The sequence below is a fragment of the Cryptosporidium parvum genome, chromosome 3, assembly GCF_000165345.1.
Source record: "Cryptosporidium parvum Iowa II chromosome 3, whole genome shotgun sequence".
Taxonomy (NCBI): Eukaryota; Apicomplexa; class Conoidasida; order Eucoccidiorida; family Cryptosporidiidae; genus Cryptosporidium; species Cryptosporidium parvum.
This window is the reverse complement of record NC_006982.1, coordinates 835376-855433: the sequence shown is the minus strand read 5'-3', so window position 1 is coordinate 855433 and position 20058 is coordinate 835376. Positions and strand designations below refer to the sequence as shown.

General features: G+C 31.3%; 6 protein-coding genes across 6 annotated transcripts; 3 read left to right on the top strand and 3 right to left on the bottom strand.

Annotated features, from left to right (window-relative positions):
• Positions 1-259: 259 nt before the first annotated feature.
• On the top strand, positions 260-1456 carry cgd3_3420 (protein with 2x EF hands and 4 transmembrane regions; the record flags this gene model as incomplete). The annotated part of the gene is made up of 1 exon (XM_626893.1): positions 260-1456. The coding sequence occupies one exon, from the start codon at positions 260-262 to the stop codon at positions 1454-1456; it is 1197 nt and encodes a 398-aa protein (XP_626893.1).
• Positions 1457-1616: 160 nt separating this feature from the next.
• cgd3_3410 (hypothetical protein) lies at positions 1617-6227 on the bottom strand (the record flags this gene model as incomplete). Its single annotated transcript, XM_626892.1, has 1 exon — positions 1617-6227. The coding sequence occupies one exon, from the start codon at positions 6225-6227 to the stop codon at positions 1617-1619; it is 4611 nt and encodes a 1536-aa protein (XP_626892.1).
• Positions 6228-6504: 277 nt separating this feature from the next.
• On the bottom strand, positions 6505-6837 carry cgd3_3400 (hypothetical protein; the record flags this gene model as incomplete). The annotated part of the gene is made up of 1 exon (XM_626891.1): positions 6505-6837. A coding segment is annotated over one exon (333 nt), but the record flags the coding sequence as incomplete, so codon positions are not given.
• Positions 6838-7380: 543 nt separating this feature from the next.
• cgd3_3390 (conserved hypothetical protein) lies at positions 7381-11097 on the top strand (the record flags this gene model as incomplete). The annotated part of the gene is made up of 1 exon (XM_626890.1): positions 7381-11097. One exon carries the CDS (start codon positions 7381-7383, stop codon positions 11095-11097), a length of 3717 nt encoding a protein of 1238 aa, XP_626890.1.
• Positions 11098-11175: 78 nt separating this feature from the next.
• Positions 11176-13170, bottom strand: cgd3_3380 (Dbp9p, eIF4A-1-family RNA SFII helicase, DEXDc+HELICc; the record flags this gene model as incomplete). Its single annotated transcript, XM_626889.1, has 1 exon — positions 11176-13170. A coding segment is annotated over one exon (1995 nt), but the record flags the coding sequence as incomplete, so codon positions are not given.
• A 1262-nt stretch (positions 13171-14432) lies between these two features.
• cgd3_3370 (large hypothetical protein with signal peptide) lies at positions 14433-18956 on the top strand (the record flags this gene model as incomplete). The annotated part of the gene is made up of 1 exon (XM_626888.1): positions 14433-18956. One exon carries the CDS (start codon positions 14433-14435, stop codon positions 18954-18956), a length of 4524 nt encoding a protein of 1507 aa, XP_626888.1.
• Between the last annotated feature and the right edge of the window lie 1102 nt (positions 18957-20058).

Below are 20058 nucleotides of genomic sequence, written 5' to 3'. Positions count from 1 at the left end.
TTTCTAATATATTAAATCTTTCATATAAAAAATATATTTATAGAAGAGGGGGGACTAATTACTTTGTGGGGGGCCACGTAGATGCATTTTTATATAAAAAAAAATCCGATACCCAATGCCGGTATAGGATTTAGAGGCCTGAATAATTTGGAAAAAAAATAATAAAAATTGTCATTTCTTTCTTTGTTTAAGTTTTTTAAAAATAAACTACTTTTTGATCTATGTTTATATTGTTTCTATTCTCACATTCTTTATTGAAATGAGAAGAAACAATCCCGACCATAAAACTCCAGATTCCGACAAAAAGGAGCTCAGATCTTCCAAAGATTCCGTTGTTATTTATGAGGATGAATATGAAAGGGAAAATAATCAGGAAAATGAAAACAATAAGGCTAATCATAGCGAAAAGTCGAGAAATATCGACAAGGGAAGTAAAATCAAAGTAAACCTTGGAAATACAAATGGGAAGAAATGTGACGGGGAGATAGAGAGTGTTAGTTTAAAGGAAAATGGGGAACCTGGACAGGGGAACCTCAGCAACGACGAAAGTGCTCACCTCCTGAAAAAAGAACGGTATGAACAAAAAATTGATATCCAAGATAAAACGGATAATGAACTTTTTCAAAACTTAAAGAAAGAAGCGGTGAATTCATTTCTAGAAGTAAAACAGGACCTATTGGAGCAGTATTTAGAGTTTAGGGATCAGGTTTTTAAGGGACAAAAATCATTCAGGGTTTTATCTCAGGTAGCAACCGCAAACCTGTTCTTGATGGGTACCCTAAACTGCATTTTTGGACTGATCTCAATAAACTTGCTAGCAATAGTCATCTCGCTATATATTATATCCATATCCTCTGTAGTTTTAATCATTGAAGTATCTAAAAAGAAGCGAATCAAGCACATAGAGATATTTGTTCGCACTTGGTTCAAATTCCTAGAACTATCAGTTGGAAGAGGATCTATACAAATTCTGCTCTGCACCATTTCTCTATATTTAACTCAATCTACATACTTCTCACTCATGTCACTATTTGTAGGGCTTACAGGAATACTTAACATTATATTTGGGATATTAGCAGCTTCAAAGCTAAGAAAGATTCTAAATATCCTCAAGTATTACGGGAGCAGGGATTTAGAAGATCTAGGTATTTATAATAGAGATGAAATTTCCCATTCTGAATTGGGAAATATTAAAATAAGCAAAGATCACGACCCTGAATATAAGCTTAAAAAAATCCACCGTTTTTTTAATGCTTTGGATGAAGATGGAAATGGCCAAATCAACCAGGATGAGCTATTCAACGGATTAAAGTCATTGAATTTCCCTTTCAGTATTTCAAAAAGTGAAATAGAAATCATATTCGATCATTTGGATAAGGATTCAGATAATATGATTTCTATTGAAGATTTTGAACATTGGTTCATTTCTAATAAGTGCCCCTATTTTATATTGTAAATGCATGTTTAAAACCAAGCTATACATAATTATAAATATAAATATACACAACATTGAATAAAAAAGAGAAATATTCCCCTGCTTCTCTTTAATATTACTGCTGTAACTGTAGATGTGCCACCAATATATAAAATGATCACCTATATTTAAATATCTAGTTTCACATATATCCTAAATCTCCTTTTAGCATTATCCTCTTATCCCAAAGTCTAATTGCTAAAATTCTTAGAGTTTTCACAGGATCCAGTTTAGAGTCATCTTCACTTAGTCCTTTTTTCAGAATTCCCTCCAATGGCTGTTCATTTACTTGAACTTCCAAAGTCTGTACCCCATATTCATTCGCATCCAGGCTTGATAATTTTGAAAAGTCTTCACCTAAAAGGTTAATTGCAACGTTTGAGATTACAGGATTAAATTTTTCAGAAATTAAAGTAATATGAGAATGTCCATTTTCTCTAAAAGGTAATAAGGATGTTAGCAACAAACTTGTCTTATTACCAATTCCTTCAAATTCGTCAATCTCAGGATTTGAACTAAATTCCTTAACACTTTCATTTTCCACTGAATTATTAGGAAGTTTTTCATTAATTATAATATCATAATTCGTCTCATTTGATGGAATTTCAAATAGTTTTGACATAGGAGAAACAGTCAAGAATGCCAATTTCCAACCGTGAATAAAAATCAAATATGAAACTTGGAAGTCATAACTTCTGCCAATAAAAGGCAAAGAAAGCAAAACTTGTAAATTGGAAATGGTTTTGCTAATAAGCAAAAATTCAACATTTGACTTATCTTTAGTGTTTGAATCAGTAGTATGTCCAAAAAAGCAGCAAGTAACATGCTTTTTATCATTTGGAATATCTTCTAGTTTTATAACTTTGTGATCAACATCTTCTTTAGAATCAGAATCATGATTTATGGTGTCTTCCAGTGATTCTTTATGATCATTCCAAATCTTAGTAATTGCTTCTATACTTGATTTATGGTTTTCAAAAGTAATTGCTGTAAGGTTATGCTCTCCCCGAATTCGGGACAAGTAATCACCCAAATCTCCTTTTGGATTGACATTCAAATTAAATGGTTTAATTATCAAATTATTTCCCAAACTATAATAGAGTTTTGTTGAGTTATTTTCTGATTCCTTGAAGGGGATATTATTGCATGTAGAATAAATAAACGAATAAAATGAGTTAACAGCAAAATGATTTAAAGAATCTGGGATTGAATTGATTGAATTTGAAAGAATTTCAAGATTATCCATAAATCTAGAGACAATCTTCTCACTATTTTTTGTATTCTGAAGGTCTATATTATTGTTTAATATCTGTGTTAGATCCGATTTTAGTGATGCAAAAATTTCACTATTCTCTTTTAAAATAGATTTGAATTCAGTATAGTCATTTTTTATTTCAATAACTCCATTAAAACCCAATGATTTAAAGGTATTCTTTGATAATACTGAATTAATTGCCTGTCCATTTTCATTTACAAGTTTAATCACTTGAGAGTATAAAGTAAGGAAATGAAGTAAAACATTTACACTTTTCCTAGAAAGTCCCTTAAGGGTACTGTGATTTTTTCTTTTAATCATTTTTAAAATAGATATTATCACTTCTTCTTTACTCATGATAAATCTCCATTTTTTTGGCCTTCTAGAACTTTTTATAAAGCCTTGGGAGATAAATAATACAATTACTTTATATAAGGTGATTTCAGTTAATTTAAATTTACTACTAAAATCTTCATTAATTCCGACAAATGCATCCGGAGTATGGTTCATATCCACAAGAATTAAAATTCTTAAGTTCCTGGTAAAATTATATTCACTTTTCAAATGTTTAACCCACTCAGGAAAGCTCTCATCTTTAGTTGAACCTTTCTCGTAATTACCTTTGACTATTTCTGAGCAAAGGTTTATGAAAGACTCAATTATAAAGTTCATACAAAACTTGGACTTTTTGGACAATTTCCGAAACTCTGTTTCAGACAATGAATCTTCGGAAGAATCAGCTGGTAAACTATAATTAGTGTATGTTTTTGGAATTTTCTCGGAAAATAATGCGTTATAGTTCCATTTAAACCCATTCAATATACTTCTTGTGCATCCATCTTTGGATACATAAAAAATCAAGTCAAATCGTTTATCTTTGGAAGAGTTCGACTTATTATTTGACGAGACAATCAGCGAGTAAATGGATTCATCTTCCATATCAAATTTAGTTACATGTTCTCCTGAAGTTAACGCTGAAACATAATATGAATCTTTTCGTATCGACATTTGTTTTTTGATAAATGACTTGAGCATGAATGATTTGCCTGAACCAGGGATTCCACATGGTAAAACAAAAGTGGTTTCAAGTTTTAATCCATTACCAGTTGGGCTTTCTTTAATATTAACGGTTTCGCTTAAGTCTTGGTTTGTTTCACAGTTATAAAATGAATTTACTACGTATTTAAAATCACTAGACCCAAAAATTGCATATAGCAAGTGCTCAAAGTCTCTTATATTAATAGCGTAACCAGAAGGAAAGATATATGTACAACTTTTATTAACCCAAGGAAACTTCAATGGGAGAGTCTCTAATTTTCTTACAAGTTGTTGGTTTTGGTTTAGCTGATTGTATCCTTTAGTTCCAATTTCATTTATAATAGTTGTCTTGGTAGCAGAATCTAGTTTCCCGATCATTTTCCAGAATAGTCTAACTGAACTGGATCTAAATGTAGACAACTTGATACTATTTTCAGTTCTAGTAAAGATAACCTCATTATTACTATCTGTAGACAATTTATGCTTATTAGGAACGAATATTTTATAGTAACTATAAAGTTGGTTTCTTTCTCGTGATACACAATCATCGAATACATGTCTCAAATTAACAAAAAGATGATATTTTGTCTTTGAAAAAGGAAACAAAAAACTTTCACTGGAATCTTTTTGGTCTAAAGTTACATAGTATTCATCTTTGTTGAGAATCCAAGTATCATGACTAAGAGAGAAGTCCGAAGAAAGCATATCCTTGATTTCTTTCCAAGACCAGTTAAAAGGAGGAACCATAAACTCAATAGTAGATCCAGATGGAATACTTCCAAAGTGACTAGGCGAAACTATGACTGACCCGGATGAATTTACATTACAAGTAGAGCAAATACTCGGAGGTATACCAGTTAATTTTCTGGAACAGGATATTTGAGACTTTATATCGGAAATAAAGCTCGAAAATGAGTCAAAAAAGTATCTGGAGAGTTGTACACTATCCGTTTTAGTGTTATTCAAGTTTAAGTAAATAATTTGATCTATTAAGTAAATGGAAGAATATAATAGTAATTGCTTGAAGAAAACAAATTCATTCTCAATTTGATTAACAATTTCAATGTCAAAGATATTATAAACGTTGGAAATTTGTTTGCGAATAATCTTAAAGTTTTTGTCGATTACATTGAAGAAGTTTTCAGCATTATTTTGGACTGAAATGATTAAGTATTTATATACTGAGAACCAAAAGTTATCTATGGAGTATTTCATGATAGAATTATGATTTTTGTAAGGTTGTGTCATTGCCTCTTTATATTCATCAAGTCCATTAATTGCAAAATTCTTTATGATTGAGTTCTTTAAATTTTCTCGAATAAGTCTTAGAGTGGAAAATTGCAGGGATTTTATCTTAAATGCAGACAAAACAATATCTTGATCCAACTTTTGGCCAGAATTAATAAGATATAACACTATCCCTTCAGTGTTTGTTCTTAGAGTTAGTATAATGCTTTGTATAACTGATAAATAGTTACAAAGTTCATCTATACTTTGGAAGTCAAAGCTTTGGTTGTTAAAAGAACAGATTGGGCTGAAACTAATTGAGATATTCCCAAAAATCCGTTTTTCTAAAGATTCAGAAACGATGGATTGAGAAGGCAAATCAACGAATTTGGCAGTGTACTTGAAAAAAAATGGATCCAAAAATTGCATCAGAGACACAGGATTATAACAGCTGTCACGTTTGTTTTCTTTTGAAACCAACCCAGTGAAGTAGAGTTGAGGGGTGGTGATATCTAAATAATTAATTATATGTTGTCTATTGGAATTTCCAATAGTCTCGCAAAGCAAAGTATTGTTCATAAGTAGTTTCTTGAGATCATTAATTTTTGCTACAAAATCCCCTTTAGAACAAGCTTTGAACTGTTCCAGTGTACGAAACCAAGAGTATGCACTAACTTTCACAGATTCGTATCTACTTTCTGCATATAAAGTACTTTCTAAATCATTAATATCTCTACAAAGTATGGTTACATTCTTAGAACCAATAACCCATTGATCAGTGGTATCAAAGTAAGAGATTTGGGAGTTTTCTCCGTCTAGCTTTTCCAATGCCACAATTTTCAATCCCTTTAAGTTTTCTCCTAATATAGGAGTTATCTGATCCAATCTTTTTTCAAAATCAAATAGTAAATCCCCAAACTTTTCCATTCCTCGCTTGAGAATCCAAACTTTAATTTTATTGGGATCATATTCAAACCACTTCTTTGATTTCTTAGCTTTTTCTAATGAAAGTTTAATTCCAAAAGAAAGACCTCTTCTTATTAAACCTACCAAATGTTTATTAGAATTAAATATTTTACTTTCCGAACCTCTGGGACCACTAATCCCAACGTCCCAAATAAAGTCTAGACAATTATCAGTAACTGCCAATACATCTGTAGAGACAATATGAACGAATTCCTTGTTTGCAATTAATTCCTTTAGTAGAGAATTTGGGGATATAGATAGATCCATACTGAAAAAGATCTGAAATAAATTTTCTTCCAAACAAGTATTACATAAATTTTGCACCTAAATAGTCTTTTAAATCACAAACTCTCAATTTGATTTTGGAAGTTTCTGTAGAAACCGGGATTGGAATGACAGTTAGCGGGAATGCACAGTCTTTGAAAGTTAGCAAGACAGCATAGAAATGAAGAGTAAGGGGGGGGGGGGGGGAGAAGACTGAAGATGAAAGCTCCCATTGAAGAAAAAAATTATATTAAAATAGTGTAGAAAACTTATAAGTAATCTAAGCAATATTAGAAACAGGCTCCCAATGCTGTCTTAACTTGGGATGAAACGAAACTTTGATACTTTCATTAACTAAATCCATATTTAGTGAGTCGCCTAAATCAAACATGAAGTCCGTTTGAGTTAATGACAGATCGGGCATAACTTGAGCAATGACTTCTACATAAGTGCTTGGTGGTGGGCTTATAGTTCTACATCTGACAGTGCCACCATCTGGCGCCTCTAAAATTACTATTTCTCCTTCGACTGAAACTACTTTTCCAACAAATCTAACCTGCTTGTTGACGAAGTTTTGTAGTTCCTCCTTGTTTACTCTCCTATTAGTCAAATGTTAGGTTAAAAAATTATTTAGAATCAAAGAAAATAGTAAAACTTACCTTGCATTTTCAATTGAGCTCTGCATAGTGATGTTTAAATAAAGTCGTTAAAGGACTTGTTAACCCGACAATTAGCTAAAGTGAAATTCTTTTAAAACTTCAATAGTAGTGTTATTAACAATATAACACTAACCTTTATGCCTTATATGATTTTCTTTTCCTTTTATATAACTCGTTAAATACATTATATACGGAAATAAAAATACTAGTTGTGGGGAGGCGCCACCCTGGCCAAAATAATTATGGTAAACTATATGCATTTAAAGCTAAAAAGATACTAAAAAACAACTAATAGATTGGAAAATCTCACAACTTCCCCTGAATTTCATTAGCTATTGAAGAATTATTATTATTATCTATTTCTTTGGCTCTCATTTAAGCAGGCTTAAAAAGCAATGAATCAATTTGGCGGGCTCAATCTAATAGGAAAATGTCAAAATGCTAAGAATTGACTAATTATTTTTGGATAAGTTTCTAGATTAAAAAGTCTACCAGATATGCAAATAAATGCAAACACTGATGATTTTAATATAGTAGAGGAGGAGGTTGGTAGCTTCCTTGCAAGTGAGAAACTCCAATCTAAACATCCAAATACAGGATTTCCTGCAGTATACAATCGAAAAAAATTGGAAAAGAAAGGTGAAGAAGGAAGTAAAGAAACGGATAGAGCGAATAAAAATCCAATAAATGAGGGTTTCGAGTCAAAACCTCCTTTAATTTTTAACTTTACTCAAAATGATATTTTAAAATTGCGTTGGACAAATCCATTAGGTGAGGATGTAAATGATTGGGAATCTCCAGGTAAATCCGATATGAATCTTCACAACCTTAGGTTTGATTTTGAAGGCTGCCTTTGCGATAACTCTAACTCTGAAGAAAAGTATAAGAACGATAATTTATATTTCTACAAAGGGCTGCATCACCACTCTGAACAAGGTGAATTTGAAGGATACACTATTCCTGAACTTATGCACCTCTCTAGAAGCAGCAATGTGTCTCAAAGATGTATAGCAATCCGTACTTTAGGAAAAATTTTTATTAAAATAAGAGAGTACCATACTTTTGACCACCAATTCGGGAAAACTTATCATAAATACTTGCTTGGATATTTGTTTGGAATACATAGATGGTATAAGTATTTAACAGGAGATCTTTCAATCCACTATTTGTTACTGAATATGCTATTCCATGAATCTTATGCTTCAAGAACTGCAGAAAACTCAGTAATAGCTTTAAACAATTTACTTACTGGTGGACAATTTCCCATCAGATCAACCAAAAATAATTTACCAGAAGCATGCAAATTCAAGCTCTTAAGCTACTTTTTAACCCCTTCAGAGTTTGTTTTTGAAATTTTAGATGAAAAATTGGTTTACTTCCCTTCTTATTTCAGAAACAACATTATTAGTCAGAGATTAGAGTTCTTTACGCACTTGATGCAAAAACAATCTCTTGGTATAAGATATAACGATTTGCAAGATGAAGAACACCTTATCAGATTTGACCTACCTGATGGAAGAAGTCTAGAGCTACTAAGAGATACAATGCAAGAGATATTTAAGTATGTACCAACTAAATACGATAATAGTGAGTTATCAGTTCAGAAGAACTATTTATTCTCTTTTCTTTGTAGGATGGCTCAAAATAAATATGGAGCCTTGGAATCTCGTATATCCAGCATAAGTATTATTAGGCTCTTTATTCAAAGAGAATGTATTTATGACCAAAGTATTTGCTTTCAATCATTAGAAGATATGATAAATGCTCTTGGAGATGAAGTTTTTGACTTTTCTTCATCCGAATTAGCGTCCCAGGAGTACTCTAACTCTCCTATGGCCAAATTACTCTTCAGCTTTATTTATTTAATTAGCACTTATACTCAGTCACTTTATTGTATTGATAATCGTATTGAAAGCAAATTTGTCAGTATTCAAAATGATTTCTTAAGTAATTTCCTTATCAAATCAGTACTCCCAATTTTAAGAATAGTTATTTTAGCTGTTTTGGATCCTCGGAAATTACACTCAAGTGAAATAAGTGAATTTATTCAATTAAGCCTTGTTGAAGGAGTAAAACTGATTGGTATAATGGCATTGAAGGATATTTATTTAGAGGATTTGTCAATTTTTTGCAAAGATCTCATTCATTACCTCACATTTGTAGATCTTAAAGACTCAATTCAATCTTTCATAATTTATCATTTATATGGACTAGGATGTAATCTATTGCTTTTTTCTAAATACCATGAGATTGAACACGAACACTTACAATTTATTCAAGTTCTTAACCAACTCATTGGAAAAATCTTTGAAAAAGTTAAAATAATTAGAGGTAACTTATCTCTTGGTAACTATGAAAACTTTGATTTCGTCCTTTTATCAACATCAATTATCAGATTCCAAGTTCTCTTAATTGAAAGATACAACTCCAACTCCAGCTTTGCCAATGATAACTTTGAACCACACTTCGAACTTATCAGCTTTTGCGAAAGTTACCTCAAAACTCATTCAAAGCAGGATTTTAACATAGATTTACTCACATTGGAAAGCGGTTTTCTACTCGAAATTGAAATGGGCATCACAAATTCTCAAAGTATTTTATCAAATAATAAAACCTATGGAGATTTCTTCTTTATAATTCTGATCTCAACTTTTTTAAAGGAAGTATCTCGGATACACTTATTAACTGGTAAAGAGGAAATCATTTCTTTAAATTTCAAATACATGAAACCATCATTTGATTTACTATCAGAAATGTATCAAATACTTACTGAAAATTATATTCTTCCAAATTACATAAGTACAGATAACTCAGACTTTTATTTAAAGTCAAATCAGCTTTTCAGTTACGAATTATGCTATTTTGAAGCTCTTAATATGAACGATAGTCAGACAATAATTACAAATAATAATGTTGTTAAGAAAAATTCAATTTACTTACAGTCCTTAAATTCTAATTTGCTTTATATTTATCTTCTTTTGTCAACACACAATGAACACATTAAAACCAGTGACATTGCAATACTTGACCCTTCAGCTCCTAAATCTAGTAAAGTAACTATTTCTAAAAATGATAAATTGATTTTTGAAATAGAAAATTTTAACTATAACTCCAAAATTCTATATGAAAAACTATTTATACTTCTTTTCGCTAGCAAAAATCTTGAGGAGTATTCTATTACCTTATTTTGGATTCTTAAATTGAATAAGCAAATCTCAGAACCATTTGATAATTTCTATGGTAGAGTATTAGACGAATACTCGCTTTGCTTGAATAATACAAATTTACTAATATTAAATCCATTTATTTACTCCGTCAATATTGTATATTATCAGATTACAACTATATCCCAAGAAACAACTTCTACAGAAAATCCATTTCTTTTCTCCTTAATGAAGAGAGTTTTCAATAAACAACTACTTTCTTTGGAAAGTTCCAAATCAATGAAAGAATTGATTGATTTCTTATCGAAGTATATATTTGAATGCTCAATAAATCAAATTATTAATATTTCAAGATCAAAATATTTAGAGACTGATAACTCTAATTATAATTTAATGGGAATTACTATTTTAGATTATTTAAAGTTTTCATTAGAACTTCAGAATTATGTCCACATGAATAAAGAAAAGTCTGTTAAAGAAAATGAAAACTTACAGGATTATTTATTAGAGATGATTCGTACCTGGAGACAAAACAAATCGATTTGTGCCAAAACAATGTACAACTTAAACAACAAAACTGATAATGAATGCTTATTAAAGCTTATTGACTCACTCATTTCAGCCTTTTGTGACTCAAATATATACTTCCCAGAACAGTTGCTTGACTGCTTTTATTTCATATTCATTGTTTTTATATTTGAAACCATTTCAGATACTGGCTTTATATTAAAAATTCTATCTAATATTAAGATCATGAAATTTCTACTATATCACAATAAGACTGATATTTCATATATATTTTGGCAATTTAAATCAAATAAAAAAATGATTGAAACTTCCGATAATGAAAAAATAATTAATTTAATTTCAGAAATTATCACCTCATATAAAGATTCAGCTTGCAAAAATACACTCTTGGTATTTTTGGTAGTTTATATTAACTACTTTTCAGGCTCAGAGCTGGAACTTATTGAGGAGATGAAAAAATTCTATAAAGAAACGAAATTGGAGTATTTAAAGTACGTATTAGATAGTTTAAACGAAAATTAAGTCAAGAGTTTCCATTATAATGTAGAAACAAGGACTATCGATAATTAAAAGAAAAAAAATATAATTTTTAATTTTCACTTATCTTCTTACGCCCCTTTTCTTCCTGTATTTGTTATCATCAATAAAGTCTTTGTACTTCTTAACACGTTTTTTGTGTTTAAGCTTCCATAACTTACGGCCTGAAATAGCCGGAAGCTCATCTGGAACAGTACCTTCGTACGACTTTGGTTCCTTCTTAAGCTGAGATTTTCGACTTATAATTCTCTTCTTGCCAGAATTTAAATTTCCAGTTTTGTTTACATTTGTTGGGTTAAGATTATTTTCTTTAACAAACTGGAAATCTTTGGCTCCCATTCTACGAATAGCCTCTTGTACCTTTTCTGTCAAACTTCCACCATGACTACTATTATTGGTATTAGAAAGTACACTATCCATTGAAACATTTGGCATAGAAGATTGATCTAAAACAAAATCAGGACTATTGGAAATATTATTATTAACCATATCATATAAATAATCAGGGATATTCTTAATGTGCTCCCTTCCAGAATTTGAAATATTTAAAGCATTTGTAATATGCTTATGGTAAGACTTTAGTACATTTTTATCTCCTGGATGCTTGCTGAAATAGCCAGACTTAAGAAGACGGGTATTGTTCAGGATAAGCCCTTGTATTTCCTGGAGTTTGTGCCTTTGTATGTTACCTTTTGTTAAAATTCGCATACAATCTTCAATTCTATATCTGAAGCAGGCAACCTCTTCGGATGTGATCTTCAATTTATTCATTTTTCGGTTGCTATCGTTTAAAAGCTCATCCAATACTTCCATTTCGTTAGGTATATTACTATTGACAATAGTTATTGAAACTCCTGAAGAACCACCTCTAGCTGTTCTACCAATATGATGAATATATGACCTAACACTACTTGGACAATCAAAATTAAATACGGAAGCAACTTCCTTATAGTCAACCCCTCTATATGTGATTGAATTATCCTTTAAAATACTTAATACTGATTCATCCTTTTCATTTATTGTATCACTAGTTACTAAAATGTCATAGCTTCCTTGGTTAAAGCACTGTATTAGCATTCTCCTAGTTGCAGCAGGAATAATAGGAGTGAGAACGCCACAACTCATCCCAAACCTTTCAAGAAAGAGCTTAATTGAGTATGCAGTATCTACTTCAGATACAAAAATAAGGCATTTTCTAGGAATTACATTCATCTTCAGAAGAATGTAGAGCATTAACCATTTATCCACCATGCTGTCGCAAATGGTATAGTACTCGCTTAACAATCCCGAGGTTTGGCACTTTGAATCATTACCTTCTTGATCGAAATAATCTTCCTTAATTTCAGGTTTAATATCAACAAAAATAGGTCTATGAAGGACCATTTTTTTAAGAGAATCAACTTCCTTGTTTAATGTTGCAGAAAGCAATATACATTGATACTTTCTATCTTGAGAATTTGGAAGTAGATCCAAAACTTTGCTCATATCTTTGTCATAACCAAAAGCAAATAACAAATCAGCCTCATCAATTACTAAATGAGCAATATTCTGGAAAATCGACTCCTTTGAGCCCATTCCTTTAGCGCATAAGATATCTCCAGGAGTTGAAATCAATATATTGTAACGAAAGCTACCATATTTAAGATCCTTCCCTTTATGTAACAAATTATCATCTGCATTAAATATAGTTCCAACAGAAACATTATTCTCACAGAAAACCAACAGTTGCTCAAAAATTTCATGGGTTTGGATTACTAGCTCTCTTGAAGGTACTAAAACTAATGAATACACCTTATTAGCTAATCTATTTGATATATTTAATAAATTATGGCAAATAGGAATTGCATAAGCCAATGTTTTTCCCGAACCTGTATAAGAGTTAATTAATAAATCCTTACCTTCAATAATCTTTTTAATGACCTCGACTTGTACTTTAGTTGGTACCAAGTAATTGCTATTAGTCAAAGATTGAATAATCCTTCTATCAAGAATTGAGCCATAGAGTTCAGAAAATGAAAGCAATTCATTGCTATCATTTTCGTTTTTCATTGTTTGTTTTTAGACAGCCAATTCAAACCTTTATAATTTTCTAGTTGAATACCTTTTTTTAATAATCTTTAATTTATTCCCACCTATTTATAATTTCTTTTCTGTCACTTTGACTTTCGATAATCGCGTATAGAATAGTTACCGCCAAAACTCCATTTAAAGTTTAAAAAATTGATTAAATAAAAAAAAACAAAAATTTTGATTTGAACATTTTAGTTTAACCCCCTCATTATATATATAAAGACTAGATGCAAAATATTTTGGCTAATAAATCAGTTTGATTTCAAATGTTACTTTCTTCTAAATTGATGGTTATATAGATATGCAAAATTTGTTCATCTTAGAATTAACACAATTTATTACAGAATCTAATTAAATTCTCCTTTTTTGAACATGAAATCTTAGCTATTAAGTTTTTCCTTCTTTTAAAATTTGAGATTTAATTAATCATCACTATTTGGCGGCAAGCTATGGTTTCTAACAACGCAATTCAATAATTACGTTAATTTTAAGAAAAACTAACTGAATATTTGTTAATATTAATGCAGCTATAAATGATCCATCTCTTCTTGAACCCACAAATGGCACTTGAGAATCAAATCCTAATAAGCAGGTAATTTATTTTAAATATGCTAGCAGATCTATTCAATTTTTTGTATATAATTAAAACTTAATCGTTAATTGGTGTTATCTTTAGTTGGAAGAAATTAAAACGTATGAATTCAGATAAGCATTTTCTGATTAAACTAAAACACTTTAAAATATAAATATAAATTCACTAATTAATATTCATTTTGATTATACAAGAATTTTAAGTAATTTTTTAAAAAATTATTCATTTTCGTGTGTTTTTTTCCTAGTACAAATCTTACCGCCATATGCATTAATAAATTTTCTTTTGACTCAATTTTCTCAAAAAAACTCCAATTTAAATAAAGACGTTAGTGAACAAATAATTGACTTAATTAGCAAGTTTTGTTACGTTTACTAATTAACCTCCCATTTGTACGTATAGAAATGAGTAATGCGGGAGTATGTCTTGTCTCCGCATAATGCATGCAATATCAGGGGTGCATAATCTGGTTGCGAATTGAAAGTTGACTGTTGGTGTGATTAGTCTTCAGTTAGTCGCAGAGCAACTGCGTAAGAGAATAATTGGCAAAGGCAACAAATATTCTTGTTTTTATTAAACTGAAGAAATCTAGTATTCAAGAAGTGTACAAAAGAACAGGTTTAGTGTATAAGTTGTCTTCATCCAGAATTAGATCAAAATGAATAGGCTCCAGAAATACTTTGGAGTATTCCTAGCAGGGTTGTTTCTCAACACCCTTCTGGGATGCGCTTCTGTTTCGGCATCATCAGAAACCGAAATTCCTCCAGCTGCATCTGTTCCAAGAGAAAGTTGTAGTTTGGGTTTCTCATGCCAATCAACATCGTGCAGAGGTGGCTCTGTAATTGGTTTGTGTTCAAACAAGCTCTCAAGTGGTTATACATTAAGATTAAGAGGTAAAATTCCAGATTCTATCAATTTATTTGCTAGTAAATTTAATGGGATTCCAGTCGAACAAACCAAACTTGTCTTGAGAATTATTGATGACAACAAGAAGCCCTTCATTGATATGGTTATTACAAAGGAGACTATTGGATTTGGTCTCGTTGGTGAGGTTGATACAAAGAATTTCGTTGATTCTAAACGTATTAGTAAAGGTATAAGCATTGATAGAACCCCTTCTAATTTCAGAGTCGAGTCAGGAGACGACTTCGACTATTATCTTTACTATAACAATAGTTATTTGACATTTTTATTCAAGCATAAGGATGGGAAATACTACGAAGTAGGAAGTCTCTATATTTTGAACAAAGCTATTAGCTCGATAGTTCCACTCACTGGTCCAATGGATTATAATATTCACTTCGAACAAACTATGACACTTACCGCTCCCAAAACTTTTGTTCAACACACTATGCCTGGTAATCCAAGCTCACAAGTATATTCTGGCCCATTCTCTTTGAGAAGAGGTACTGAAGTCGTGTATCCAGGTGGAAACATTTTCGAGGATGGTGTTAAGATTGTAATTAATCAAGGAGAGATAACCTCTAACAAAGTAAAGCACACGTTCATTAAATACAACGATTCAAAAATTCAATTAACAATAAGCATTACCTACTCTGGTAACAACAAATACAAATTCCTTATCCAGAATGCTCATAAAAATGAAAATAAAGAGGTAAATTTCGATGCAAATTCATTAAAAAATCATTTGAATTCTGGAGATATCGTACATTTGGGTTATTTTTTCACAGACGGACATTTACTTATCTGTATTGGTGATACCTGTTTCGCATCAACCGAGATTAAAGGTGCTCAAATAAATAAGATTAGAACCACAGTTTGGTTTACAACTTCAGTAATGCTAAGTATTCCAGAGCAAACCTTAATGGGTTCTGCAGTTGGTAGATACAAATGTAGAGTTGGAGAAACGTCTTGTTATGGTTCTGAATTTAGACTACAAAACCCATTATCTCCCGGTCAAAAAGTAGAAATCCAATCTCTTTATGACTCTGGTAATTACTTTAATGATTATGCAAACATTTCACAAAAAGAGCTCTTTGGAGCAATTGCAATGGGTGACGCAGAAAATATGAGAGCAGCAGTATTCTTATCTGTAAATTCAGTTTCTTTAGTGTTATTCTCAGAAAGTGGTATCTTAACAGACGCTTGTTCTGTCTATTTATCTGGTAATAATGTGTTTAATCAAAAAAATGAAATAAAAATAATTGTTGGTCTTTCAAATAATAACAAATTAGGAGTATCTGGATATATTGGAAACAAAGTCTTGTTATTCTGTGATTTAAATCTCGGATCCATTTCAATTACCAGATTCAGGCCAGTAAAGGATAATGTCTATTCAGGAAGTTCTAAATACACACTTTCTAATGATTATCCTGCCGAAGGATATGAAGGTATCAGTGGAGGTAGTTCGACTTCTAGAACACAGCAACAAGCTGCAAACTGTTATTTGGCAACAAATGGAGAGTGTAATGCATCTCAGATTGTTCACATGGATGGCTCAGGTTTTGTCAAGGGCACTTACTTGACAGTCAAGTCTTCATCAGTCATATTCCCATTCACTTTCTATGTGAAGTCATCAGATAACAACTCTGATCAATTTGCCTTTACGGTTATTTCAACTGGTAAATTTAGCATGAGAAATGTTAATACACAAGATATTATTTATGCAAAGATCCCTCCAAGTTGTATGGAAAGAATCTTGCATGAAGGTCTTTCTGTCCTTCTTTCATCAGATCAATCTAAAATATATGCTTCCATTTGCGGTCTCTTACTCGGAAGTGTTCCATCTACATCTTTAAATAAGAAGCTTAAATTTATCTTCCATAAAAATATGTCTGGAAACAGTGTCCGGGTTGCAACATTTCCAGTATTTGGTGGTGGTTCTGTTGCCTTGGAATACACCAGTGAAAAATACTCTACCAATTCCGATAATATTAAAAAGGACGATGACTTAACATTCCATTCTCCATGTGATGCAAGAAAGTCTGTTTCAACCAGTCTCGACAATTGTTCTTCCTTGATTAATATGAGTACAAATCGTTTAACAAATGGTTACTCTATTATGATTACAGGTACTGTTGAAAAGCCATCTTCTAATCTCGAACAAGCCTTTAATATTGGTATTCCAATTGAAAATGCTATTCAAGTTTTCAATTTAAAGGCAAGTAATGGACGTACTATACTTCAATTCTTTATTACAGAAGATCAATTGGGTCTATCAATCCATAATCCCCTTGCCATTACTAGAAATAATGGCCATGTTGGTGCCCCAATCCCCTCGAGCGTGAATTTAGAAGAAGGATCTAAATATAGAATTGGTATTGGGTTCAAAGATTCGGCAATTAATTTATTAATTGAAAATCCATATGGCTCAGGTAAATTTGCCATGTTGAGAAGAAATCTTGTTTCTGTAATTTCAGCATGGGGTGAAACTGCATATAATCGTGACTTCACTAAGTATGAGCCAATTAACTCTATTGTCCCTGAATTATTAGTAAAGAGTCCATACAGTTACTCTTTAAGTAACAATGTTAATACATGGTTCCCAGTTTCTAAGGAATTCTATGCTCCAAGATCTGGCGATAACAGCTGCACATTAAGCATTTATGGTGTATGTACCACTTCGAAGGTTTACATGCCTGGTAATAAGCCGGTTAACAATGATGCTAAGTTCTTTATCAGATTTTATTCATTCCAAAAGAATACATTTTCACTCTCTTTCAAAAGAGAAGATGGTACTATTGTAGCACAACTTGAATTTTCATCTACATCTACATTGTGGTCTGGAAGTGTTACAATCAAGTTTACTACAAGATTTGAACGTTCAACAGATACTTACAGCGTGTATAACTTTGGTTCTAAAGAATTTATTATTCAATTTGTCGGTAATGCTATTGGTTATCATTTGGATGGCCAGTGGAAGGTATTATTAGCACTTGAAAACAAGGATAACTTTAATCAGGTATTAGTATCTCAGCTAGATGGTTTTGTTATAGAATATGTCAAAACAGATAGTAGTAACCCAGCTCCTTGGCAATATATTAAATATGGATCTACTACAGCAAAAGCATCTATGGTACTAGCTTATAATTTGTGCAATGCACAAAATCCAACATATGGATATTTCTCTACACCAGGAGTATATTTACCAGCTAGTTCAATTGAGAATTTATGCTCTACTTCATTACATCCAAATCACTTTTCTCTTGTTTTCAAATCACGTTACCCAAATTATGTTAAGGATGAGGTAGCAAAGACTTTCCCCAATTTCCCAGGTTTCTTACATTCAATTGTACTATTATACAACGGATCAGTTGTTTACACACTAGTTATTGCCAGGAAATATATTTCATTCTTCAGTTCTTTATATTCTGGTGAAGCTGGAACATTCTCAAGCTGTTCATCACAAGTACCAGATGAAGCTGAATTCCAACCTGGTAGTAAATACTATATTACATTCTTCGTAGATGGATCCGACTTGCATGTCTATTTCCACAGCTACGTAGTAGGAAAGTCTGCATTATTATGTAAACTACCATACAACCAACATTTCAATGCTGCTAAGACATTTGGTCAAGTATTTATTGATTCAAGTCAGACCACTGCAGCAATAGTATATGGTCTCAAAAGAACATTGTACACTCCAAATTTAAACGCAAGCAATTTATATCCTATGGGTACTGTAGTTTCTAAGAATGCAATTTTATCTTCCGGTATGCCATTTTCACCCAATGAAAGTTTGAGTATTGAGATGACTTGTGGTAAGGATTTAATATTCTCAGGTCAAACAGGAAAACCGCAATTAAGATTAAAAACAAACGGTTCTAGCTTCACTTTGGAAAATGTCCCAGGAAAGATTAATGCTACTGGTACATTAAGTGGAGGCTGTGTATGTTCTACCAACAAGAAAATTGTTGTAAATCTTGCATATGTTAATAACCAATTCAGATTAATTGCATGTAAGGTTTCTGCTGCATCCATATTCACAACAGGAGTTTCAATCTATCAGATTTCTAGTGAGGTAGAATTGAGTGTCACTTACAGAACCGATTTACGTTTAGCCTCAGCAACTTCACTCACATCTTCACAAATTTCAAAGGTTGAGGAGCAACCAGATACTTCAAAGGATGAAGAGAATATTGCAAATAGCGGTAAATACATTCCAGAATCATTCTCAGTACAGGCTACATTGCATGTTATTCCAAAATACTCTACATCTTAAAAGCAAGCATATTTAAGTTGAAGCAAAATAGAATATATATATTTCTAAGCTTTTCATATATATATATATTTTTTTTACCACGCCCATTACGTACGCCAAAGCTTTTTGAAGAATTTAATGTTATTATTCTTTCCTGATGTATTCATTGACAAAATCTCTATCCATATCAGATAGCCCATGCCCACCCTATACTTTACTAAATACTAAAACTTCCCTTGAAATGTAATTTGGAAATTATTGCATCTTTTATATAATTTTCTTCAAAATTATATATTTTCCTTCCCAAAAATATATAATTAAGAAGATAAAAGAAATATGATTAAAGGGAAGAAATCATTGTTAATAATTTGGTGATATTATAAGGTTTTCAGGGTTGGAAAATCATATGGAGTTAACCTTTTTTTTTGATAAGTAGAGATTGTTTAGAGAGGTATGTATAGAGCTGTGGGGAAAAAAATTTAAAAGTTGGAAGAGATATCTTAATTATTCTAAATACTATGCTTCAAATAATAAATATTACACAAATAATAAGAGTGAATGAAGACAAAAAAAGAAAAAAATGAAATTAAATGTTAACGCTAATTATTGCTTATTTCTCTTTAAAACAACCAATATTAATTAAAGAGATGAATAATAACAGTCTTTGTTATTATTTCTTCTTTTTATTTAACAATCATTTGGCTTTGTTTTGAAGTCAGAATTCTGAATTCAAGTAAGAAAAAGAGTGCTATTATAGAGAAAAGTAGATGAGAAGTACAATTCAATAAACCATACTTAAATACAAAGCTTAATATGTTGATAATAGATAGCATTACTTATTAAGCATAAATCATACAGCAGTTATATATGCAAATGATAAAATGAATTAATGCCGAGAATACTGTGCTGATGTTCTGTACAAAAGAAGAAGTGCTTTGTCAATATTACCGAAAAAAAAGTATACTGAAAGTAATTTTCCGTATATTGGGTAAGAAAACGCACACAGGCGGCGGCAAGGTTTCAATTTGAAATTTGATGAGAAGATAATTAAAAAGATTGTTGTATTTTATTTAAATAGGGTAGTGTATCATCTATTACTCGATATTATTAGCATTACTTTCTA